The 26,675-nt window shown below is 46.1% G+C and overlaps 1 protein-coding gene across 1 annotated transcript in view; it reads right to left on the bottom strand.

Annotated features, from left to right (window-relative positions):
- Nucleotides 1–351: 351 nt before the first annotated feature.
- Nucleotides 352–26,675, bottom strand: part of LOC139376207 (disabled homolog 1-like) — an 81,110-nt gene continuing 54,786 nt past the window's right edge. The window contains exons 3-14 of the mRNA XM_071118504.1: nt 16,316–16,455; nt 14,817–14,915; nt 10,900–11,031; nt 10,471–10,590; nt 9,737–9,775; nt 8,594–8,659; nt 7,499–7,567; nt 4,868–4,915; nt 3,422–4,238; nt 2,881–3,008; nt 2,045–2,155; nt 352–1,540 (exon numbers count right to left, since the gene is read on the bottom strand). Of these exons, the coding sequence (XP_070974605.1) occupies nt 2,063–2,155; nt 2,881–3,008; nt 3,422–4,238; nt 4,868–4,915; nt 7,499–7,567; nt 8,594–8,659; nt 9,737–9,775; nt 10,471–10,590; nt 10,900–11,031; nt 14,817–14,915; nt 16,316–16,455 (1,751 nt within the window). The 3' untranslated portion in view covers nt 352–1,540; nt 2,045–2,062. The remainder of the gene's footprint in view (nt 1,541–2,044; nt 2,156–2,880; nt 3,009–3,421; nt 4,239–4,867; nt 4,916–7,498; nt 7,568–8,593; nt 8,660–9,736; nt 9,776–10,470; nt 10,591–10,899; nt 11,032–14,816; nt 14,916–16,315; nt 16,456–26,675) is intronic.

Consider the following 26,675-nt stretch of genomic DNA (forward strand, 5'->3'; position numbering starts at 1 on the left):
CTCTGGAGTCTGCAGCTGGATGGGCCATCTCAACTAGCTTATTGGTTTTGGTTCCTGGAAACCACCTAGATATGTCTAGCAGAGCTGGGTTCAAATACCATTTGAGATCATTTCAAATTGTTTAGCTGTGCGTGATTGAGCTTGCCTGTTGCAATGGGGCCAATAGGAAATTCCCAAAATGCAAACCTCTGGAAGCAGTAGAGTAGATCAACATTGAGTTTGAAAGCAAAACATTGAAGTGTGAGTAGTACACCTGTCTGGAAGTCTAAAACAGCTAAGAAACAAGGTTATGCAGGAGATCCCCCCCCCCCCGCCCCCCAAACCCCACCCCACCCCCTTCCTCCCCTTCTCTCTCCCCCAGGTAAAAGTGACAGTGACTTTAAGAAATTAGCCTGTGGATATTTTGTTGTTGTTGTGTGACTTCATTTTCAAAAGAGTGAGTTACGTCACACGTAGGTAACAGGCATCATCGCTTTGATTCAATGGCTAAGTAACACAGATGCACAGTTCATATGTCACAGACCGACCAAACCCAACAGAGAAACAGAAAGAACAAAAAAGAACAAGAAAGAAATTGCCAACAAAAGCAAAGCAAACGTCCAGATGATAGAGACAGAGGTGCTGGTAGGGCATTGCTTTAGAGTTGAGAGCCACAGGTAGGCAGTGTCAGAGAGGCAGATGACGGACCTATCTTATGGCACAGAGATGCAGGTGTACAGTCGGGGCCTTGATGAAATCTTATTTACAAAATAGAAGTTTGGCAAACAGGATTTTTATTTCGGCCGATGCCTCAAACATTTTTTTTGTTACCCTAAAAACTCTCAGACGCATCAACTCGGTAGTCGCAGCTTACAAATGGCAAGTTATATTTTTTTTATCTTTTAGCTTTGAAAAGGGAGCTACAGAGAACAGTTGTCTTGCAGTCGCTGTTGCGTTTGGCTGGATCCACAATACAAAGTCTGTTCATGCAAATGGAACAAGTCAGTTCTTTGAAAACATTTGGGAAATCCATCTGTTCTGCACAATGAGTCCTTGCAGGGTACAACCCCAAAGGACACCATTCCTCATCAAAATACCTAAAAAATCATCAGAATCCATAGAACCCATTACAATCCTCTTTCTGAACTTGCAGTGTGATTGGTTCTTCCAGGTCACATGATAGATTGGACGTCTCCTCCCACTGACCTGTGGCAGAATGTTGTCACGGCAACGGCCTGCTGCTACAGTTTCAAAGGTCACTTCCTGGGAGAAAAACCTTCCAATTGGCAAAGGGAGAAAAAAGACAAGGTTTGTCCATTGTGAGGAGTGTGTTGTGTTGTCCGTCTCAAGAGAGAAGCCAGTCCTATGGTACTGCTACTTTAGACTGCCAATATTAATAGTCCCCAGAACAAAACAGTGATCAGTGTAATCCAGCTATGTGGAGAGACACAGGAGTCTAGAGTCTCTCCTCTCCCTCTCAGTCTGCTGTCCTCCTCCTCCTCTCCTCTCTGCTCATTTCCTCTTGTTGGTCATATCTCTGGGCATAGAGAGGGTTCTTCTCCTGGAGAGGGAGGGAGCCGCATTAGAACACATACACTCGTGTGAAATATGTGCAATTATGAGCCTATGGACAGCAGGTGGCAGTATTGTTCCTTACTTTGATCATACTTAATCAATGCAGCAATGTTCCATTTTACAACGTACTACAGAGCCATAATAAAATAAACCTTTAAACGAAAATCACGGCTCTTCCATAATTGGCTGAGGACCATTTAGCTGCAAGGACACAGAGAGAGAGAGAGAGAGACTAAAAGACAAACAAGAGATCTGTGCCTCTGAAAAGACACCAGACAGACAGGCAATAAGAGCTGAGCGGTAGAGTGTTGTTAGACCAATCAATAAAACAGAGATGTTTTAAGCAGCCTTAAGGGGATACAAAAGGTTAGAGAATAGAACAGGAGAGGATCGGAGAGAGGGAGAGGGGTGGGATGAGGAGATGAGAGGGAAGGGGAGGAGAGAACGGGGTGATAGAGGAGAGTGGTAGGAGAGTAGAGAAGAAACCCACCCAGAGTCCCAGTGTTCTCTAGCTGTCTTCCTGCGGACAGGTCTGGGCCTGTGGACAGTCAGATGGAGCATCACTGGAAGGACAGGGAGACCGAGCCCGGTTGCATGAGCCCTGGGTGGAAAGAGGGAGAGACAGAGAAAGAAAGAGAGAGAGACAGAGAGAGAGAGAGAGAGAGAGAGAGAGAGAGAGAGAGAGAGAGAGTGGGAGAGGCAGTAATTTTGACTGCATATGAAGGTAACGTTTATATATCTCTGCCATGCCCCCTTCCGTCCTTGACTTCTCCTAAGTGCGTTTATTTAACACGTGTACGTTGTGAGAATGTCGATATCACTAACAGAATATATGTGTTACAAGAGGACATCGTTTTCTCCTCTGGAGCACCAGAAAGGTGACTTTTTCATACACATCCTCCGACAGAGTCACATGCAGGTAAGATGTTTTGATTCCTATATTGTATCTGAGGTTTCCAAAAACACTTCCCTTTGACAAATGACTCTCAAAATTGAAGAGATGAGCCCTATTTCAAAATATCCCTTTTTCCAAGAATAACCCGCTGTTCCATGCGCTCCACATGCCCGCGGTAGCAGATAGCCTGCAGTAACATAAAGTCCTGAAAATGCTATTGTGTTCTTTGAAATACATATTTTTTTCCCGAATTACAACGTTACCCAAGACCTTTATAAATACAACCAAAGGACTTTTTTCTCTCTTAGCATATATCAAATGTTTTTGTTCGACTGCTGCAGTCAAAATGGCAGGTGAAGTGATAAAATGACTATCTACCAACCGTTTGATAGCTCATTATATCATTATGAAGCAGATTAGCTGAGACTCACCGAGTCATCCTCCCTGGTGCTGGGGTGTGTGGCCTCTGTTTCGATGGGGGAGTGGTCTGTGGGGGGATCACTAGCCTGGGACGGGGCGGAGTCTGAGGACGAGCCAGGTTGGGGGGCTGGGGTGGACGCTGCAGAGACAGAGTTGGTTGTTGGGTGTACTGTACTCCTTTTCCCCCACTTTAACCGTGTCTTAAAGCATTGTACATTATCCAGGTGGGTATAGTTAGGGTTTGGTTAAAGGGAAACTTGACCAAAAAAAACACAATATTTTGGTATTTTTTTCATTAGTCCACTTTTGATATAGTCCCAAAATGTTTTGCATGTCAGCGGTCAAGTTTTCAACATATTGGACTTTCAAGAAGCAAAGTGCCACTGATCATATTATCATGACATGCAAAATGATGCATTTTGTATCATCATGATGATGTGGCCGGTGGATTTTCCCCTTTAAGGTTTGGGTTGGGTAACTTACTTGTTCTGTATGAGTATGTGCAACTATCTAGTGTAAATGTAGGAAAAACTGGCTATAGGTAGCATTTACCTGAGTCAGTGGAGGGCGAGGTGGACGTGCCTGGACTCAAGGTCATCCGAGAGAGGTCAAGGTCACTACAGCTGCCTTCCTCTTCCTGGGTTGCGGCAGATGATGACTCCAGTCCCAGCTGGCTACAGACCAGGGTGTCAGGGGGCACGTTCACTAGACCGGGCGTCTCGCACCTCGCCATCATGACAAGGCCAACGGGCGTCTCACACCTGCCCACGGCACCAAGACCCATTGAAGTAGGGCTCATCGGCCTGGGTGTGCCACATCTGCTGCCCACCATGACAAGGCCCAGCGAAGAGGGGCCTTCGCCTGCGTCAGAGTCCCCACCGATGCTATGCTGCTGCTGGAGCAGAACTGGGTCCATCGTCTGATGCTGGGGGCTGGCGATGGCCGAGGAAGGGGTGGAGGAGAGGTCACCGTGGGGCCCCTGGGGGCCAGGGCACACGGTGGTGATGGGCACCATCATGGGGAGGTGGTGACCCCCCACGCCCACAGCCTGGGCAGGCATGTAGGCAGCCATAGCGGCCCACTGCTGCTGGGTGGCAGGGAAGATGTTGGCCTGGCTCCAGATGACGGGCTGGCCCCCAGGGAGGACCTGGGTCACCTGGAGGGGCCCTTGCACCCCAAAGGCCAGGGTCTGGGCCTGGCCAGCGAAGGGTCCCTGCTGGGCCCACTGGGCTGCCTGGACTGGCCCCATGGTCATGTACCCTGAGGGGACAGAGGTGGGGCTGAAGGGGCCGGTGAACATCTCTGGGGGGTGCTGGGGCTGGCGGTGGCTCCTGCTGGGGTCCAGAGTGTTGGCCGGGGACGGGGGAATCTGGGGGGACATCATCCACATACACAATGAACTGCGGTCATTGTGATTATTCATTTATTGTCTTTTTCTATTTGGGGGTCAATTGAACCATCTGCTCACACAGAAATCAGAATACAAAATGTCTTCCAATGTCTTACTGGTCTTTACTGGTCTTCATGACTGTGAGTTTCTCTATTATCCACACAGTAGTTTGACTGCATAACAACGCATTCAAATGTTGACACATGGACGTTACTACAGACCCGGGTTCATTCCCGGGCCGTGGCCGGGAGTCCCATCGGACGAAGCACATTTGGCCCAGCGTCACCCTGCTTAGGGGAGGGTTTTGGCTGTGGGGCTTTACGTGGCTCACCGACCTCTTTGTGACAGACCGGGTGCCTGCACTCTTGGGCCCCCGGTCGCCAGTTTAACAGTGTTTCCTCCGACACATTGGTGCGGCTGGCTTCCGTGTTAAGGAGCGCGGTTAGGCGGGTCATGTTTCTCGGAGGACGCATGACTCAACCTTCGCCTCCCCCGAGCCCGTTGGGGAGTTGCAGCGATGTTGACGCATAATATTTCAGCACCATCATTCCAGACATGGTTAAACGGACAGAGTCTGTCTAAGCAATAGGGAATGGACAGTTACTCACCGAGGGTGGAGTTGACATATCTCCGAACAGATCAAAGTGGTTGATGTTCTGTGGTGGGGCAGAGGAACAGGGACAGAGAGGGAGAACAGTGACATTTCACGACAAAACAAAGGCAGACTTTCTAAGTCATAACACATTCTATTACTCTAATAGGGTGTGTGCGTGTGTGTGTGTGTGTGTGTGTGTGTGTGCATGCGTGATTGCGTGTGAAGAGAATTGTACTGAAGATGCCAAGAAACAACTAGCTCTCCTTTCATTTCATTATCAGAAGATGGATCAAAAATGAATCTCTCACGGTGCTCTATAATTGGCTATTCAGTCCAATCAAAAGAACACTGATTAGATATTATTATGTCCGTCTCTACCTATCAAATCAGCCCCAATAGTCCCACAATGCATTACCATTGTGATTCCTCTCAAACACAAGATAATATTATATGATTAGGTAGGATTTGGACGGTTTACAATATACAGGTAACTGCCAAAATAAAGGAAACACCAACATAGAATGTTTTAGGGCATTTGGCAATACCACAAGCTGCCAGAACAGCTGCAATACGCCTTGGCATAGATTCTACAAGTGTCTGGAACTCTATTGGAGGGATGCAACACCATTCTTCCACAAGAAATACCATCATTTGGTGTTTTGTTGATGGTGGTGAAAAATGCTGTCTCAGGGACCACTCCAGAATCTCAGATAAGTATTCAATTGGGTTGAGATCTGGGGACTGACACACACACACACACACACACACACACACACACACACACACACACACACACTTTACACCCTGTTTGCTCCTTTGAGACCCCTCTTTCAAAGTCACTGAGATCTCTTCTCCTAGCCATGGTAGACAAAAGAATGGGCAACTGGGACATTTTAATACATGATCCCTTGCACTATGGGATGTGAATTGCTTAATTATCTCATCTGCTTTCAATATACTCTGTATCCCTCATTTACTCAAGTGTTTCCTTTATTTTGGCAGTTACCAGTACATTCACCACTGTGTTCCCTGAACCCAATGAATATATATACTTCTATATATTTACCCACCGAGACAATATAACTAACTACCTGACCCATATAGCAGACGTGACCGTTCCTACAGCTACTCTCATATCTCACCCCCCCCCCCCCCCCTCCCCCAGCCATATAACTTCAGCGCTCTAACAGTACAATTACATTTCAGAGGAAGTAGGAAGGAAGGACATAGGTTCTACAACTAGACTATGAAATGGGTAAGTCGCATGAAATGTATGTCCTAGACTGCAGGGGCCATGCACAAGCAGACGATGTATCACCACGGGAACACACAGGGGATTTGCATGCTATAAATAAAGACACACACACACACACACACACACACACAGACACGAAAAGAAGAGCGAAAATGAGAGGAAAACAGCAATCAGTGTTGGTGGAGGGGGGGGGCAACATAACATTGTCTATGTCCTGTTTGAAGTGTGTGTGTTGGGGGGGGGGGGGGGTCTGATCATATACGATACATATTGTTGTTGTACATTATGGCTTGCTCTTACAGTTCTATGTATCCAGTAGGAGCAAGAGGGAGGTACAGTAGTTTGTAAAAGGTGGGCAGACATAGGTTATAGTTATACTGGGTCTTTACCTCAGGCAGACAGGCAGAGTGACACACACATCAAGCTACGGGGGGATCTCTCAGTAGAGCTCCAACTGAATGCACAGACAAGCAGTAACTCTTAAGAGATATGGAAGCAGCGTCGGCAGCTATTGATACAACACCAGCTAGCATGATGTGTTTTTGGGGGGGAGATAGCAAGGGGGACAGGATAGCTATCATGCCGAGTTGATATGCTGCTGAACTATCAGCACAGAGAGGAAGCGATGCGAGAAAGAAAGCCCACTTTCTTCTTAGGGTTTGTTTCAGAAGTCAGGTGGACGTTTTCTTCTCTCTCCATGTAAATGTATTGACTATTGCATCTGACACGGTGAAAGGATAGAAAGAGATATATTTCCAGTTTTGCGCAACCAAAAAGTGAATCCATGATATGTCTATTTGTTCTGGTCCAAAATGAACCTTGCTGTAGATAATATAGTGGTGAGACTGGAAATGACAAAAGCGTTTTGTCTTTATTGAATAAAAAGACGGCCTCTTCGATGTCTAACAGTCCTCTATGTTTAAAATCCTGTGGAGGATCTGAAGCAAAGACACATTGCCATCTCCACTGGATTTATCCCAACAACTGACGTCACATCTTAGCTAGATGGAATCATGTATCTGTTGGGGCAGACTGTGCATAACAATACAATATACAATATCATTGCATCTTTATAACCTTAGATACTGTAAGAATATACTTAGGCCTGACGCTTGATCATTTCTTGCCCAAGACAACTGATATCAGACTGCACAGGCAGGCAACCACTGCCTTCGAGACACACTGCTGATAACTAGTCTGTGGGTGTACACGACCACGTCTACGTGTGTCGGCGAGGTGGTTAGGGGTCCAATAATTCCACAAGGTCACACAGACAGGGGTTCATAAATGGACACTAAAGAAGAGGGGAGTTTTCCTTAGTGAGGGAATGAGAGGTTTGCCAGTGGAGGGAGTGGACGAACCAAAAAAAACAAAAACAAAAACACCTACAGTCATGAAATGGCGTTTTGGGACGTCATAGATCCCTTCTCCCTTCTGCTGACTGGTAGCGGTAGGGACCTGTGTTGGAGGTCGAGTCAAAATGAAAGAATAAAGTGAGCTTTGAGCAACACCATTTTACCAAGGTTGAGTAAGAAAGAGAAAAACGTATTGATTATTCAATGAATCCTTTCTTCTGCTACAGCTGACACACTCATCATTTCAGAAGGTGTCTCTGGTCTGCAAAGGGTTTAAAGGAAAATGTTATGCAAATTCTACCGTTGCACAGCTCTTGAATCAACTCTTATTTAGATCCATATTGATTGTAAGCAATGCTGTAGGATTGTGTGTGCTACTTCTTTGTTTTGACATTAAGACGGCACAATTGTTTTTCTCCATTTGGATCACATTCAACTAGAGGTTTAAATCTGTGGAAACTGACAACGCTGGAGCGCTTGCACTCTCCTCTCTTTTGTATATTTTCCTCACATTAATCTATTAACCGTAGTGAACAATATGGCCTCTCTCTCTCTCGCTTTCGGCTGGCTGACTTGGAGTTGGGCGGAATTTTCTTCTCGCCTATTGATCTTGTTTCATTTGGAGTTCAAATGGCATGGCAAATGATTCATTTCGACTCATCTTTCATCTTCAGAAAGGAAGAGGAAGAGGAGGAGGGACGAGGAAGAGGGGGCGAGGGTGGAGGGAGGGAGGGGGAGGTGGACAGAGAAGGGAAGAGGGGTAAGGGAGGAGGGGTGAGGGAGTAGAGAGGTGGGGGAGGGAGGAGGGGGACCAGATTAAATCACACTCTAGGTCCCTAGAGGCTCCTGTTGGTCCCTTGAACTGAGCTGGAAGGTCAAACCTCTGGATGTCTGCAGGGAGCCCACATAGACTCTAGAGAAGCCTGGATGAATTGGTCTGCCAAAATAACTAGCCATGACTGCACTTGAGATGTTATTCTAATTTACATTTGGAACATTGTGAGTATACGTTTTTTACCCAGAGTGTACTGCCCTGCTCTCTAACAAACAGAAATAGTATAATGTAACACAACGCTCTGGGTTGACTACTCTACAAAAGGTATGGAAGGGGCGGGGCTTGGTATTGTACCTGGTAAACGCTCTCCTCTGATTGGTGGCCACGGAGGGGCTCATGTCCAGCCTCAAACACAATGTACTACAACAGAAGTAGCGGGCGGGGCCAAGAGGGATGGAGCATGTCGAGATTAACGGAAAGAGAGAGAGAGCGATCGAAAGAAAGAGATAGAGAGAGAGTGAGAAAGAGAGAGAGAGAAATAAGAGACAAAATACAGAGAAAGAGAAAGAGAAAAAAGAGTGTGAGAGAGAGTGTGAGAGAGAGTGTGAGAGAGAGTGTGAGAGAGAGTGTGAGAGAGAGTGTGAGAGAGAGTGTGAGAGAGACAAACAAGGAAAGAAAGAGAGAGATGATGAAGAAGGAAGAGGAGAGAGCACAGTAATTGGTCAGGCAGTAGTTCCAGGTACTGAAGAGGTCCCTCCACCAACTTCATCAGAATACTGCTCCACCTCTCCACTACCACCTAGACACAGAGGGGCCAATCCTGACTCGAGATCCGCGTTTGTAACCTAGATGATTTACACGAAAGTCTGAGTTAGTTACACGCACGGATCCCAAGTTTGGATTCTGCCCACAGTCATTGGACTCTTGTATTCGAAACAAAACAAACGAAAACAGTCACTACTACTACAGAATTGCAAATTAAAACCTTTTTTTGGGGGAGTGGGGGGGGGGCTAAAGGGGAAAACAACAGAAATTTGGAATGAGTTGGGACATATCCACTGAACATTAGCATTCAGAGTAAGGGTTAGTGTTGTCTGTATTCAGTGTGAGCAACAGAGTAGAGTATCAGGTTCAGCCAAAAGCAAAAGGGGAGAACAACCAGTCAGGGTCAGATAGGTCTTTAGAAGAAAATCAGAACATATACACAGGTCAACTGAAAAGATATGGTTCAACAACACTGCAATGGGAGAGTCGAATGGTTGAACAAAACCGTCTACTGTGATGGCTGGTCTACTGCGTATTACTGAGATGGTTTGGTTATCATGAATCATTAATTCAAGCAGATCAGTGGCAGATATTTACATTAAGGATTAATTGTTTCGTATTCCATAGAATGAATCACGTGAAAACACTGTCGTCAGTAGAAGCTAGAGCGAAAAAGGTCCCATGGGGTTTCATCGCTAGGTCTGATGGGCCGCGTGTCGTGTGGCGACGTACCTGGTAAACTGGATCGTCCACCTCGTCCTCCAGAATGGTCTGCGTGATGGTTGAAGAGAAGGAACGTTTTACATAACAAGAAGAAGACGGATACAGAGGAGAATAGAGCAAGACCATGGATAGACAAATAGAAGTACAGAGCGAGAACAAAAGAGCATGCAAGGGCGTCAGGTGTGAGCAATCAGCCATTGGCTTAGGGGAAAACAGGCGTTTTCTATGGTCTTAACCTATTGGTCTTAACCTATTGTGCCTGGTCTTAACCTATTGTGCCTAGGCTTAACCTGATGTCTGAGTTACTGTATACATCTTCCAACATAATAATATATACCATTGTGGACACAGTTATACATTACATTAAGCCTTTTACATTGACAGGAGTCTTTCGATGCATGAAAGTCATGTTTCGGGATAAAAAAAATAGTGGCATTGTAACATCCCTCAAAACACCTTAAATAATTTGCATTGCAGTCACAGCCCAAGCCGAGATCTGGACTCGTACTCAAAGCGTGTGAAGCAGTCATCTCTGCCTGCTGGTCGCTAGGCTAAGCAAGAAAGCGCGCTGTCGCAAGAGGGGGAACGCTCCCTTTGACAGATATTAACCCATTTCTTCAATGGATACGCGTCATCTCCCTTCCTCTAACATCTCTCACTATTACTCATGAGTACACTCAATATGGCCATTGTGCATAACGGCCATGGTAACAGTTCTGTTGTTGTTTGTGGTTGTTGTTTACCTGGTAGACGGCCTGCTCACACTGCTTGTCCTTCTGGGCCTTCTTCTCCATCTCCTCGCGCTGCTTGATGTCGTAGATGAGGGTGAAGAGGTCACGCAGGTCAACAATCAGGGGCTCTGCCTGTCAGGGAGGGAGGGAGGGAGGGAGGGATGTGAAGGAAGAGGAGCACACACCTTCATCTTCCAGACGACACACACGTAGTTCACACACACACTTACGTCGCAATCCCAACTACACAGTGCTGCAAATATCTAAAAGGATAAAAGCAGAGTCCTTCCTATTGGACAATCTTTCAACTGTGTTACAAACGGTTGCTCCCTTGTTGCAACACTATGTGTTGCATTTGAAACGTGTTGATTGATTGTAACTTTGGCTGTAACGCTCTTTCTGACTACTACACCTCATTAGGATCTCAGGTCCTGGACTCACCGACTGGCCGGACTTGATGGCCACGAACCGGTGGTGTCCCTCCTTCCCGCAGACGTAGCCGAAGGCCCGGTGGTCCCGGGTATCCTTGGCGATATAGGAGATCTCATGCACCGAGTGGTGATGCAGCAGAACCTGAACACACAGGGAGGAAGTGACATAAGTTGGAGTTAGGAAGTGATGTAGTAGATCTGCGAAACAGGGAAGAGGAAGTGACAGGTCAGGACGAGGAAATGGACCATACAAAATGGAGGGGGCTTTGAGACCCATGTTGGATACCGTAGGGTTATGGTCCTGATTTTATAGTTTAGTTAGATCCGGGAGTTTTTTGTGACCTGTCTAGGAAAACTCCTGGCTCTACACTATACATTTCTAATGAATTTCATGAATTCTTGAAAGAATGTTTTGTTTCAAAATGAGGGAGTGAACTGGGAGTTCGCGGTAAGTAGGCTACAGCTTCTTACTAATTCTAATACTACGGCAATATTGTGCTCCAGATTCACCGCAGCAGAGAATGAGGGAAAGCAAATGTAAATGCATTAGTCTTTCTTTGTCTAACTGTTGACAGGGAATAGTCTTGACAAGAATAACTACCACTTATGCCATTCTTCCCTTTTTCTCCTCATTTCCAGCTCTCACATGTCTCAGTGGGATAGGAGGCGCAACGCATTTACTGCTTGAACAGTAAAGGTGTGGGTGTCCGTGTGTGTATATGCGTGCTTGTGCCTGTGTACGTGCACAGATCAGACAACCCTTTTTCACTTATTTGGAAGATTTCTCTAACCTGGGGGTAATGATATTGTTGTGTATTGTGCAATATGCAAAAAGATGCATCGTCAACAGAGCGTGGGCAGCCCTGAACACCTGGTTCAAAAGTACAACTGACACACACACACACACACACACACACACGTGCTCAAAGTAGTTGGGCTGTCACTCATCTTCTCCCACCTGCTGCTCCACTAACAGCGTTGATAAGCTTTGAGCAACGGGGATGAGCTACTAAGAAATTAAACCCGGGCTTATTCAGTGGGGTGCACTGATAAGAACCTGGCAGAGAGAAATGGAACATACTAGAGCTGACAATATTCTATAGTCTAGTTGACAGTAAACAGTGTCTTGTCTGCATGACACATTTCTATCCGAATGTTCTGCAACGCCTCGTCCTGCTGAAAGAGCCCTATATTTTACCATTACGATTGTTGGGTAAATTAAGTGCTGCTGGGGGAATCAGTTTATAAAATGAAAGGGCATTAGGGGGACGATGATTCTCAAACAAAATTACAGAAGCCGCATGTGGTGATGAGCGTCAGAGGGTAGGGCTCACACACACACGTGCACACACACACACACACGTGCACACACACACACACACACACACACACACACACACACACATACACACACTACGGGGCTCGATGAGGGGTATTATCTAGTTGTTGTTGATAAATGACAGGGCTTGTGGCGAATAACGGGTGGCACCACTATCCAACGAAAATAAAAATGGAAGTCATCAAATATCCAACCATGAGTTGTCTTGTGGAACGGGTCTATATACAGTATTGCGTAATGCATTTTTTTTCCCTTTAATGACAGTTGAAGTGGAGCTATGGGACAATTAGGCTAGCAGTTAGCAATGATGATGATTAGGGGTGGAACTGTGGGCTAATTAGCCTAGTGGATAGTGGTGATGAACGGGGGGGGGGGGGGGGGGGTTGTGTGGGGGACAGCAGGTCTCTGGGCCTCCAGGGGAGGTGATGAGGGGGAAGGGGATAACATCATATCACTCATATACACACTGTCATTATAACAGACATGTCTTTATCATCCGACAGTAGCCATCATACAGCAGGCCAGGCCCAGGTTAAGTCAAAGCAGTTTACTCATTCTACATTCCACATCGACCCTTAGCCCCTACTCCCTAGACACTGATGTTACTATATCTACTGTTATGACGTGCCCTTGGGGGGTAGGGGGGGGGGGAATCATAGCCCCCCGCCACTCTCTCACTCTCTCTCCACAGTTTAATGATGGTCATAAATACCTGCAGGAAAACTCTCTCTCTCACTCTCAGAAATTAACTTTAAATCCCTTTGTTACCACAGAGAAAGGCAGTACGGTAACATCAAAAGGTTGAATAATTTAACAGTATTTCTGTATTCCAGACATTTGGAATGGTCCGTGGGTATTTAAAAAACAATCCTGTGGAATTTGTTAAGAATTTGTGATGTAACTAAAGACCGTAGGACAACATAACTGTATCTCTGAATGTATATATTTCCCAGTCGTCAGGGTCACATCCAAATGTGGGGGAACGTATATGAATATACAGTGGGGAGAACAATTATTTGACACACTGCCGATTTGGCAGGTTTTCCTACTTACAAAGCATGTAGAGGTCGTAGGTGATCAAATACTTATGTCATGCAATACAATGCAAATTAATTACTTAAAAATCATACAATGTGATTTTCTGGATTTTTGTTTTAGATTCCGTCTCTCACAGTTGAAGTGTACCTATGATAAAAATGACAGACCTCTACATGCTTTGTAAGTAGGAAAACCTGCAGAATCGTCAGTGTATCAAATACTTCTCCCCACTGTATATGAAACTATTTGTGAGAAAATGTAATGTGATGTTAGCCTTCTAAAAAAATATATATAGTTTTGAATTTTAACTTTATTTAACTAGGCAAGTCAGTTAAGAACAAATTCTTATTTTCAATGACGGCCTAAATGAGAGAATTGTTTTTCATATGAAGTCTAAACCAAGTCAGTGGCCACGCTCACATGAGCACAGACATTACATCAGCGTCATGGAACGCCCCCTTTTGCCAGAAGTGTATAAAACCCACTTCCGACAAAATGTACGTTAGAACAGTTACGTGCAGCACCAGCTGAATACGTTACAAATGGTTAAGAAATCTACCACTCTATAGACCAAGCAGACTAAGGCGTGAACTGGACGTCACGAATGGTTAAGCAATCTACAAAACGAAAGACTACACATTCAGTCTGCAGCTGTTTAAGTACTTTAGTCTGGTAAACGCGACTGATCGAACGACCGAATGGTACTCTGAAAGATCCATTTGCGAGAACATTTCCCTATTGAACGACCATTGGTACACCTGATGTATCCATTTTAACAACTATGAAAGACTTTGATCTCTGGTGGACAAACCAGAGACTTTCTGTCGACTGACTCTCCAGCAGATCAGTGCCGCTTTCTCGTAGAAACTTGAGGATTGTACATGTTTTGGTGGTCAATGCAAAGTCGTTTCCGCGGGTCGCAAAAATCTAAACTAGCATGATACGAGCCGAATTAAATGTAAGAGGGTTCCAAAGTAAAAAAAAAGTTTGCTCTACGCTCAGCTCTCCGTTGACATTTCACAGACATAGGCTACACTTGTTTTTGTGAGAAATCTTTTATTTAATTTTTTTTTTAATAACACGGATTTCGCATTTATATGAAAAGCGCATACTAAAGTATGAAAACATTACATGTCATGTCGCAAAATCGATATTAATCCTACCTCCATATTGTTGTATGTAATATTCCACGGCGGTAGCCTATTTTCCTGATTTTTTACTACGTCTTTCCTCTGGCCTCCATTTGGATGATTGGTTTTCTTAGAGGAGTATCTCTTTTACCCATTGGTCAAAAGATGCGTTTTTGATTGGACACCCTACACAATGTTTATATCTATCTGCTTTTGTCGTATTCGTTTGGCATGTCAACTGCACCATATGCCAGGTAGGCGCACAAGATGGCTGCCCTTTTTCTACATGACTGCGATTGAACTTGAATGTCCTATAAAGGTTCAGTGCTGCTGGGGCTGAGGCCTGGCTGCGTAACTCAGCTCAGCCGATGGGCAGGCCTGGCGGCGCGGCTACGCAGTGGAGCCCCATCACTCACTCACCCCTGATCTCTCGTCGTAAATCTTGATCCCCCCGAATGAGATGGTCAGGAAGACTCTCTGCTTGTGCTCTCCTTTGGAGCGCGCCGACGTAGCCATTCCCTGGAGGAGAGGAAGATACACAGGGCGATGAAGGGAAATACGCTCAGCACGAAAGACAGCAGCGTACCGCCGACTCACAACTCAGGTAAATATGACAGGGGGGGGGGGGGGGGAGGGGGAAGAGGGAAGGGAAGAGGGTGGCAGCTGTTACATAAGGTGCAATAGGACAGAACGTTCTTTCATGTTGCTCCTTTTGAACCTTCCTTCTCTCAACACTTCAGTGTTTTTCTTTTACACCATAGTCTTTTATTGTTTAGTATTTGAGAGGCTGGTTTCTTAAGTAGGCTGCTGCTGCCTGCACCTCGTGACACAAGCCGCCAAACTACAATGTAGCGAGTTTGAGTTGTGCTGACTGAAGGTATTCTGCTGACCGACCATAACCTACACCTCTCTGAGGCACTTCCGTCACGTCTTGCTGACTGAACAACCACAGAGCCTTTGAAGTAGATGTTCCCATGCATCTTAGCTGCTTTTCCCCCTTACAAAAACAATTATCATTTCCTGCATGTTCCTCAGACTTATACCGAGGCACGACCCTCCCTCGCTAACGCACGCCTGACATGTCTTTCATGTAACGAAGCTGTGTGAGAAGAGAAAGAAGACAGAAGCTCATTGTGAACGCTGAACACGTCTGACAACCCTGGAACCCCAGTCACGTTGAGGAGGGTTGAGCGAGCGACCCTGTACACTACCAGTACACTATATCCCCCCCCCCTCCCCTCTCCTCTCTTCAACCTCAGCATAAGCTCGGCGCCTCAGCCCTTAATACATAGACGCTTTGAAAGCATCAACCATCAAACTCTCTCCCTCCCCATTCTCCAGAGTGGGAAACAAAGAGCGACCCAATGAATAGTGGAGAGAGGGGAGTCTATGGCTGTCGTCAATCGACAATCGGCTTCTCCATTTGGTGGATTAAGTCCTCAAGCTTAGAGAGGCAGTTCGATAGAGACCCCTTCCCCTCCTCTATTCCATCCCTCCACCCCCCTCCTCTGCCTGTCTAGATAACAGCATGCCTGTATTGACATAAGAGCATTGACTGTAACTAGCAGTGACTGCTGGATATGGGAGTCATAGGCAGGTCACTGTTCAAATGTCACAGCGTGGATCTACAAGACTCCTGCTTGTTGTGTTATTGGACATGTGGAGCAACTCACACTACATCTGATTTGAGAGGATCAGAGCAGGAGTTGGATTTGCCTGTTGGCTGTGCGGGAATGCCACTATGTCTCCAGCATGGTTTAAATCGTCCAGAAGAGATGTAATATAACTGGGCACAAACTGGTTGAATCAACGCTGTTTCAATGTATTTTGTCAACGTATTGTGACGTGAATACCACCACCCTCTCCTAAGTTCAAGGCACTGCCCTCGTTATCAGATGCTCACGCGTGCGCACGCACACCTTGAGCTTCATCATGGAGTCCTGGCACAGCTTGTCCCCACGCGCCGCTGTCACCTCATCAATCCCAATCAGCTTGGCCTTGTAGCGCACGCCATCACCACGGAAACGCTTAATCAGCCCCGCCTCACTGCGGTCCTGACCTGCAGAGGGAGAGAGAGATACGGACAGGGCCAGAGAGAGGGGGGAGGGGCGGTACAGAGAGAGAGGGAGAGAGAGAAGGACAGGGAGAGAGAGGGGGGGGGTACAAAGATAGGGAGGGGGGGTACAGAGAGAGGGAGGGGGGATATAGAGGGAGAGAGGGGGGGTACAGCAGGAGAGAGAGAAGGACAGAGAGAGAGAGAGGGAGGGGGTACAGAGAGAGGGGGGGGGGTACAGAGAGAGGGAGAGCGAGTGAGAGAGGAGAAGAGAGAGAAATGATAAATTACAGGTACTGTAGCAGGGACATGTCAGTTCAACTGATTTTAGTAGCTCAGAGGTGTGTGTGTCTGTGTCTATGTCTGGGCATGCGAAGATAGAGGGGTACTGTAGGTGGGGAAAATACATATTTATGGAATATTAATATCAAATGTCTCAGGAGAAAACTAGAGCATCATCCTTCATCATCCTGTCTCCCTAACGAAGGCTATGACGCCGAAACACATCAGGGGCTTCTTAGAATCTGGTCTCCTGAACAACATGCCACAGCAACAAAGGACTTTTTATATCATGAAGAGGGTCTTGATCCTCCTTGTTTTCTGACTGAGTGAGAAAAAAATACATTTGAAATAGAAAAAAATAAAATCTAAGGACTAATATGCCCAATTCTAAATAGCCCACTGTACTGTAGGGCTAAACCACATCAGACAACTGAACAATCCAGCACCAACTATCCCGGCAGGACATTCCGGGGGGCAGGGGGTCACTGCACCCCCCCCCCCCTGCTCCCATGGGAGCTTTTGGCTGGTGATAAAAGGTTGCTATTGAGAGGAATCATCTCGGTCCAGCGCACGCCCACAATCCCATAAGCCCCCTATGGGTGATGGATGGATGGGAAAAGAGGAGGGAGAGAGGGAAGAGAGAGGCAGAGGGGGAGAGAGAGAGTGAGGTGTGGGAGATGGAGGAAATATCTTTGTCTGACTTGCGACAGGCTCCTTTGGTACACACACAAATGTATATGTGGATTCGGCTATTAGTAGATTTGGCTATTTCAGCCACACCCGTTGCTGACAGGTGTATACAATCGAGAACACAGCCATGCGATCTCCATAGACAAACATTGGCAGTAGAATGGCCTAACTGAAGAGCTCAGTGACTTTCAATGCGGAACCGTCATAGGATGCCACCTTTCCAACAAGTCATTTCCTCAAATTTCGGCCCTGCTAGAGCTGTCCCAGTCAACTGTAAGTGCTGTTGTTATGAAGTGGAAACCTCTTGGAGCAACAACGGCTCATCCATAAAGTGGTAGGCCACACAAGCTCACAGAATGGGACCGCCGAGTGCTGCACAGTACCAACTGCAAAGTTTGGTGGAGGAGGAATAATGGTCTGGGGCTGTTTTCCATGATTCGGGCTAGGCCCCTTAGTTACAGTGAAGGCAAATCTAGACAATTCTGTGCTTCCAACTTTGTGTCAACAGTTTGAGGAAGGCCCTTTCCTGCTTCAGCATGACAATGCCCCCATGCACATAGCGAGGTCCATACAGAAATGGTTTGTCGAGATCGATGTGGAAGAACTTGACTGGCATGCACAGAGCCCTGACCTCAACCCCATAGAACAGCTTTCGGATAAATTGGAACGCAGACTGCGAGCCAGGCCTAATCACCCAACATCAGTGCCCAACCTCACTAATGCTCCTGTGGCTGAATGGAAGCAAGTCCCCTCAGCAATGTTCCAACATCTGGTGTAAAGCCTTCCCAGAAGAATGGAGGCTGTTGTAGCAGCAAAGGGGGGACCAACTCCATATTAATGCCCATGACTTTGGAATGAGATGTTCTTTTTTTATTTGTTTATTTATTTATTTATTTTACCCTTTTTTCTCCCCAATTTCGTGGTATCCAATTGTTAGTAGCTACTATCTTGTCTCATCGCTGCAACCCCCGTATTGGCTCAGGAGAGACGAAGGTTGAAAGTCATGCGTCCTCCGATACACAACCCAACCAAGCCGCACTGCTTCTTAACACAGCGCGCATCCAAGCCGGAAGCCAGCCGCACCAATGTGTCGGAGGAAACACCGTGCACCTGGCAACCTTGGTTAGCGCGCACTGCGCCCGGTCCGCCGCAGGAGTCGCTGTTGCGCGATGAGACAAGGATATCCCTACCGGCCAAACCCTCCCTAACCCGGATGACGCTAGGCCAATTGTGCGTCGCCCCACGGACCTCCCGGTCGCGGCCGGTTACGACAGAGCCTGGGCGCAAACCCAGAGTCTCTGGTGGCAAAGCTGGCGCTGCAGTACGGCGCCCTTAACCACTGCGCCACCCGGGAGGCCTGGAATGAGATGTTCGACGAGCAGGTGTCCACTTACTTTTGGTCATGTAGTGTACGTCCGGTCTCTCTGTCGGTCTCTCCTGTCATCATCCTCCCCCACCTAACCATCGCCTCGACACCGAAATGTTTCTCATTTTGTCTTCCCCACCGCGTTTTGATTATGTCGGCCCAAACCATCCACTTGTCTGTGTCTGTGAGTAACCTGTCTCTACATAACCTGTAGGTGGTTTGTCAGTGTTAACCATCTGTCGCTGCTGACACACACACACACACGAACACACACACACACACACACACACACACACACACACACACACACACACACACACACACACACACACACACACACACACACACACACACACACAGGGATAGTGGTATTTCAAATCAAGGTCGACGGCACCTTGGAGAGTTTAGACTATTTCAGGCCCCGCTTTGCCTCACTATTATAGGTCACGGGACTATACAGTACATCACATCAGTCAGCAGGGCATTTGAAACGGGTTGCGTGGCTACGGCCTGTGCAACAGAAGCAGGACAGCCTTTACTATCCCGAACAAACAAAAAACGTCTAGCTGCACACTAAGACCATATTACACCAAAATGAGCTCATTCCACCGCTGAAAACAGATGCCGTCCACATGCCATATCTTACAGAAATGTAATTTGAGTTTCCCCTCCTCTCGCTGAATATTTCAGTGAAATAGTATGTCAGTGTTTATATTGCCTGGGGAAGTAGAAATAAAAATAGGATGACAAAAAAGGTCAAATTAAATGGCCTCTGCGAATGAAGGTGGAGAGCCTTTCGTCATCTTGGAGACGGCCCGGCTCATAGTAATACCTGGAACGGAATTCATGGAATGGTATCGACCACATCAAACACAGGGTTCCCATGTGATTGATAGAATCCCATCCACTCCATTCCAGCCATTAATATGAGCCGCCCCCTCAGCGGCCTCCCGTGATGCACAGTCGCTCACTAATTCATGAGGGCTCAACTCTCTAAAGGGGGGAGCGGGCTTGAAGATGCTTAAGTCATTAAACTCTCCAAGTAGGTGAACGTCACATCTAATTCTTGTTTCCTCTGCTAGAGGATAGGCCTAGAAAATGAGGCTCATATAGTCACTGAGCGTTGGAGACCGGTCTAGTGCGTTATCAGCTGGCATGCACGATCTATAACTACAAGGGAGAAACCACACAACACAGGTTTTTTTGTGTGTGTGTGCGGTTCACTTGAAAGCTCATCCCTTCCCTATATTGGTTCTTCACAAAATGCGTTTTGACTGTACCATATCGTCACCTCAAATCTATTCACATTACCCACACTGCGGGTCATGTTGAATTGGTATTATAGCGTGCATCTTGATGTATTCCATCATACCCTTTTAACATACTGAATGCTGCATCATAAAACAGCATCGTAAAGAATCATATCATATGTCATCCATCGTCAAGTCTTACCAAAATATATTGTACTACTACAGTACTCTATCATTTGAGCCCCCCCCCCATCTGTCTCCCCTAAGCAGATTGCTGCTTTACACTGTACTCTATGCCAACTGTGTAATCACACTTGACGAGAAATTTAGTAGATTTATGTAAAGATCCACAAAAACCCCAAGCAGCCCTCCCTGCATAGGAAACGCTAGCATTGCCAGAGTCTCTAGGTACGGCATGGTAACCCCTGCAGTATATGCTCAGGGTTCACATCGCGGTGAGCGCACTACAATAGACTTGAGAACCAACCGCTGCAGGGAATGAGGATGTTGATTGCGTGATGTTTCCAGCTTTGGGAAGAAGCACGATGTGACTCACATCCTCTAGGCTCCTGGAAGAGTTTACAAAAAGGTTGAGCAAGTCCCTATGCCCTATTCTGTGTTTTTTTTAAAGTCTCAAGAGTCTAAATTTGCAGAGTAGCTTGCTAGGCTAGCCACATGAAAGTATAGCAGGCACTGCCAGAACCCTGTTTTTGTAATAGTTCAACTGTAAACATAGGTTTCTGGAGCCATTCAGACTAAAGCACTCAAGTTACCCACCTGAGACGAAAATGCCTCAACCTACTGAGAGGACGATTACCGCTAGCCCTGCTCCATACCAGTTCGGAAATAGAGTCAGTAGACTCGCTAGCCGTGAGAAGATAGCCTCAGTAAAATGGGGACGAGGAAAGGACAGATGGCATGATGGCACCAGATGGAGAGTCATAAGGGGCCCTCCAGATACGAGACGTTGGCAACAGGAACTTTGGTTCGGGAGCCCAGCACCTAAGGAAGCTTAACCTTTGAACTTTACAGAGGCTGTTACCCATCTACAGTATCTATGCATCAGTGTCTATTTATAATATGAATGCATATATGTGTGCAATATGAATGTGTGCATTTCTACAATATGTTTTTATAAATGTATGCATCCATACATGCAGCCATTCATCCATCCATCTGTCTTTTCGTCTGTCTGTTCACTCAGCTTTAGACAGTCTCACAGAATGTTCTCCTGTCATGTCTTTGCTTCTAGTCTTCTGAGGCTGGGTGTGAAGGCCTGTCTAGAGTAGACTAGGGCAAGTCTGGCTCCACCATCTGCCACCCCTTCCCTTTACCTTCCCTTCCTTTCCATCCCCTGCGTGTGTGGATGAAGTAACATTCACAAGCCTCATCACACACGTCTCACACGTCACACACACGTCACACACACGTCACACACACGTCACACACACCTCACACACACACACACACACACACACACACGTCACACACACACACACACATCACACACACGTCACACACACGTCACACACACTTTCTCGCATAGATTTAACAACGGTGGAAACTCCCCCCAGCCAATGCTTCCACGGATGCTTTTAAATCCATGAGGGTGGAGAGCGCAGGTGCACACCTCTGGAAAAGGGTGGAGAATGGAGACGTGGCCTGGGTCTACACCGTGTAGCAGTGAAAACACTGCAGACGAGACGGCGGGGTGCCTCTTGAATGAATCGCTAAACCAATTAGTGAGTTAGCGAAGGGGCATTTTGCACATCATCAATGCAGTGGATAGTACACTGATCACATTAGTTACACAAACGTATCGATGTGCTTTAGCTGGGTAGTCATGGTCAAATGACTCTTTAGCAGGGGGCAAATTACAGAATCATTACGGCGACGATTACAACAGTATGATCATGTGCCCCCAAATTTGATACTCTTTCAAGATAAATATGTAGAATATAGATTATATTCTTGACAGGACGAATCTGGGTTTGGCGGATACCAGGAGAATGCTACCTGCCCCAATGATAGTGCCAACTGTAACGTTTGGTGGAGGAATAATGGTCTGGGGCTGTTTTTCATGGTTTGGACTAGGCCCCTAAGTTCCAGTGAAGGGAAATCTTAATGCTACAGCATACAGTGGCATTCTAGAAGATTCTGTGCTTCCAACTTTGCGGCAACAGTTTGGGGAAGGCCCTTTCCTGTTTCAGCATTACAATGCACCCGTGCACAAAGAGAGGTCCATACAGAAATGGTTTGTCGAGATCAGTGTGGAAGAACTTGACTGGCCTGCACAGAGCCCTGACCTCAACCCCATCGAACACCTTTGGGATGAATTGGAACACCGACTGCGAGCCAGGCCTAATCACCCAACATCAGTGCCCGACCTCACTAATGCTCTAGTGGCTGAATGGAAGCAAGTCCTTGCAGAAATGTTCCAACATCTTCCCAGAAGAATGGAGGCTGTTTAAGCAGCTAACGGGGGCCCAACTCCATATTAATGCCCATGATTTTGAAATGAGGTGTTTGACGAGCAGGTGTCCACATACTTTTGGACATGTGGTGTATATTGAATTTGACAAAATGTCAGTGCATGACACCTCTGAGCAGCCGACAATGGCATTGTCAGACTTCTGATGATACATTGGTTAACTAGAGGGAGTTTAAGGTGGCACCATTGCCCAAATGTGATTGGAAATAGAAGATACACCGGAGCTGAAATGCACGCGACCATAATGGTATTTAATTTCTAGGACATCTCAACCCTACCAGGTCAATACACATGAGAGAGGTTACTGACTGTAGATTTATGCTTTTTCTTTTTTAAGTGAGTCATTTTTGTTGTTGTTGCACAGATTACAGTTGGTGAGAAACTGTTGCTATGGAGATTGAGTGAAGTGATGCCATGGATGGGCAGAGGGGAGGCTTGCTTTTACCATCTCAGGCAAACACATACGCACACTGCAGTAAGGGTTAGATTTGTTTAATGTCTGGTCTGGCTATAGAGAACACCAGGGATCGAAATTCCTCAAACAAAAAGGCTCACACCTAAAAGGCTAAAAGGATTTGCCCTCTATTGTGCGTAGTTTGTACATCTTTTCATTCTTAAATATTATGACTTTTTTATTTTTTTAACAACGAAAATCATTGGGAGAAATTACAGGAAGGCAATAACCAAATCGCAGGAAAGAAATAACCAAATTGCCACTGAAAACACTTACATTAGCCTACTCTATAACCACCTAGACAAACGAACGCAGGCTTTGTCTTAAACTCTGCCATCCATCCATCCATCTAGGCCCTGCAAATACACCTTGAGAGGGTCCCTCACCCAACCCCAGTGAGTCACCTCTCTGAGCCCAGCGCTGTCTGACAGTGTGTATCAATCTCCATGCTAACCCCATTTGCATTTCTATGAATCTAAATGGCCTATCCAGTGATAGCTACAACTGCCCTGCAGCAGCACAGCTGATTAACATGCTAAAGCCTGCGCTGATAGCCTCTCCAGTCTCTCTCCGCCAATGGCCCTGTGCATCGCATGGCCACGTGCGTAATAGACCTTCTCGCTCCCCTCATCCACTTAACTCAAATCCTACAGCCCGGCCATTTATCTGGTGTGATCCGACGGACGGAGCCAGTGAGACGGCCACAGAGGACCTGGCCCCAGAACCCTGCTGCTGACGCCTCTGTTCTAGGAGAAGCCAGATTTACTGTAACGCCGGAGTGGCTTTATTTATGGCCGCAGAGATGGGAGGGAGGGATGAAAAAAGGGAGGGACAGAGAGAGACAAGCATGAGCCATTTCTCTTACTTTCTTTCTCTCCTTCTGTGCCTCATTTGCTCTCTCTCACTCCTTCTCTCCCTCTACTCTCTCTTTACTCTCCCTCTCAGCCAATTCAATCCCATTTCAATCTCACTGTGATTTTTCCGAGGCTGCCTTGTCCTATTACATCACTTATGCTGTTGATCAAAGCGACAGGGTGTGCGTTCCCCCGTCCATGACACCTAAATCATGACACTACCAGCCCCCAGGCTCCAGCCAATAGCTGCTCTAGATCTGCTGCATCTGGATGAATCCCTGGGTGGAGCAGCACAGCTCTGGAGTCGTGCTCTCTCTCTCTCTCTCTCTCTCTCTCTCTCTCTCTCTCTCTTTCTGGCTCTCTCGCTGTGTCTGTCGCTGCCTCGCTCCCTCTGGCTGTCTCTCTTTCTCCCCCCCTCTCCCCCTCTCCGTCCGTCCGTCTCTCTCTCTCTCTTTCTCTCTCTCTCTGTCTCTCTCTCTTTCTGGCCCTCTCTCTCTCTTTCTGGCTCTCTCGCTGTGTCTGTCGCTGTCTCGCTCCCTCTGGCTGTCTCTCTTTCTCTCCGTCCGTCCGTCTCTCTCTCTCTCTCTCTCTCTCTCTCTCTCTCTCTCTCTGTGTCTGTCGCTGTCTCGCTCCCTCTGGCTGTCTCTCTTTCTCTCCCCCTCTCCCCCTCTCCATCTGTCCATATGTCTGTCTGTCTGTCTCTCTCTCTCGGGCGTTATTGGCATGGGAAACATGTGTTAACATTGCCAAAGCAAGTGAGGTAGATAATATACAAAAGTGAAATAAACAATAAAAATTAACAGTAAACATTACACATACAGATATGGGAGTTTATCAAAATTGGATTTGTTTTTGAATTCTTTGTGGATCTGTGTAATCTGAGGGAAATATGTCTCTCTAATATGGTCATACATTGGGCAGGAGGTTAGGAAGTGCAGCTCAGTTTCCACCTCATTTTGTGGACAGTGAGCACTTGAGAGCCATGTCTGTCTACGGCGGCCTTTCTCAATAGCAAGGCTATGCTCACTAAGTCTGTACATAGTCAAAGCTTTCCTTAAGTTTGAGTCAGTCACAGTGGTCAGGTATTCTGCCACTGTGTTCTCTCTGTTTAGGGCCAAATATTGTTTTGTTAATTCTTTCCAATGTGTCAAGTAGTTATCTTTTTGTTTTCTCATGATTTGGTTGGGTCTAATTGTGCTGCTGTCCTGGGGCTCTGTGGGGTGTGTTTGTGTTTGTGTACAGAGCCCCATGACCAGCTTGCTTAGGGGACTCTTCTCCAGGTTAATCTCTCTGTAGGTGATGGCTTTGTTATGGAAGGTTTGGGAATCGCTTCCTTTTAGGTGGTTGTAGAATTTAACGGCTCTTTTCTGGATTTTGATAATTAGTGGGTATCGGCCTAATTCTGCTCTGCATGCATTATTTGGTGTTCTACGTTGTACACAGAGGATATTTTTGCAGAATTCTGCATGCAGAGTCTCAATTTGGTGTTTGTCCCATTTTGTGAAGTATTGGTTGGTGAGCGGACCCCAGACATCACAACCATAAAGGGCAATGGGCTCTATGACTGATTCAAGTATTTCTAGCCAGATCCTAATTGGTATGTTGAAATTTATGTTCCTTTTGATGGCATAGAATGCCCTTCTTGCCTTGTCTCTCAGATCGTTCACAGCTTTGTGGAAGGTACCTGTGGCACTGATGTTTAGGCCAAGGTATGTATAGTTTTTTGTGTGCTCTAGGGCAACAGTGTCTAGATGGAATTTGTATTTGTGGTCCTGGTGACTGGACCTTTTTTGCGCCAATTCGTTGATATATGTTGAAGAGGGTGGGGCTTAAGCTGCATCCCTGTTTCACCCCACGACCCTGTGTGAAGAAATGTGTGTGTTTTTTGCCTATTTTAACAGCACACTTGTTGTTTGTGTACATGGATTTTATAATGTTGTATGTTTTACCCACAACACCACTTTCCATCAATTTGTATAGCAGACCCACATGCCAAATTGAGTCGAAGGCTTTTTTGAAATCAACAAAGCATGAGAAGACTTTGCCTTTGTTTTGGTTTGTTTGGTGGTCAATTAGGGTGTGCAGGGTGAATACATGGTCTGTTCTACGGTAATTTGGTAAAAAAACAATTTGACATTTGCTCAGTACATTGTTATCATTGAGAAAATGTACGAGTCTGCTGTTAATGATAATGCAGAGGATTTCCCCAAGGTTACTGTTGACGCATATTCCACGGTAGTTATTCGGGTCAAATTTGTCTCCACTTTTGTGGATTGGGGTGATCAGTCCTTGCTTCCAAATATTGGGGAAGATGCCAGAGCTAAGGATGATGTTAAAGAGTTTTAGTATAGCCAATTGGAATTTGTTGTCTGTATATTTGATAATTTCATTAAGGATAACATCAACACCACAGGCCTTTTTGGGTTGGAGAGTTTTTATTTTGTCCTGTAACTCATACAAGGTAATTGGAGAATCCAGTGGGTTCTGGTAGTCTTTAATAATTTATTCTAAGATTTGTATTTGATCATGTATATGTTTTTGCTCTTTATTCTTTGTTATAGAGCCAAAAAGATTGGAGGAGTGGTTTACCCATACATCTCCATTTTGGATAGATAATTCTTTGTGTTGTTGTTTGTTTAGTGTTTTCCAATTTTCCAAGAAGTGGTTGGAGTCTATGGATTCTTCAATTACATTGAGCTGATTTCTGACGTGCTGTTCCTTCTTTTTCCGTAGTGTATTTCTGTATTGTTTTAGTGATTCATCATAGTGAAGGCGTAGACTCAGGTTTTCCGAGTCTCTATGTTTTTGGTTGGACAGGTTTCTCAATTTCTTTCTTAGA

Source organism: Oncorhynchus clarkii, chromosome 20 (assembly GCF_045791955.1).
Source record: "Oncorhynchus clarkii lewisi isolate Uvic-CL-2024 chromosome 20, UVic_Ocla_1.0, whole genome shotgun sequence".
NCBI lineage: Eukaryota > Metazoa > Chordata > Actinopteri > Salmoniformes > Salmonidae > Oncorhynchus > Oncorhynchus clarkii.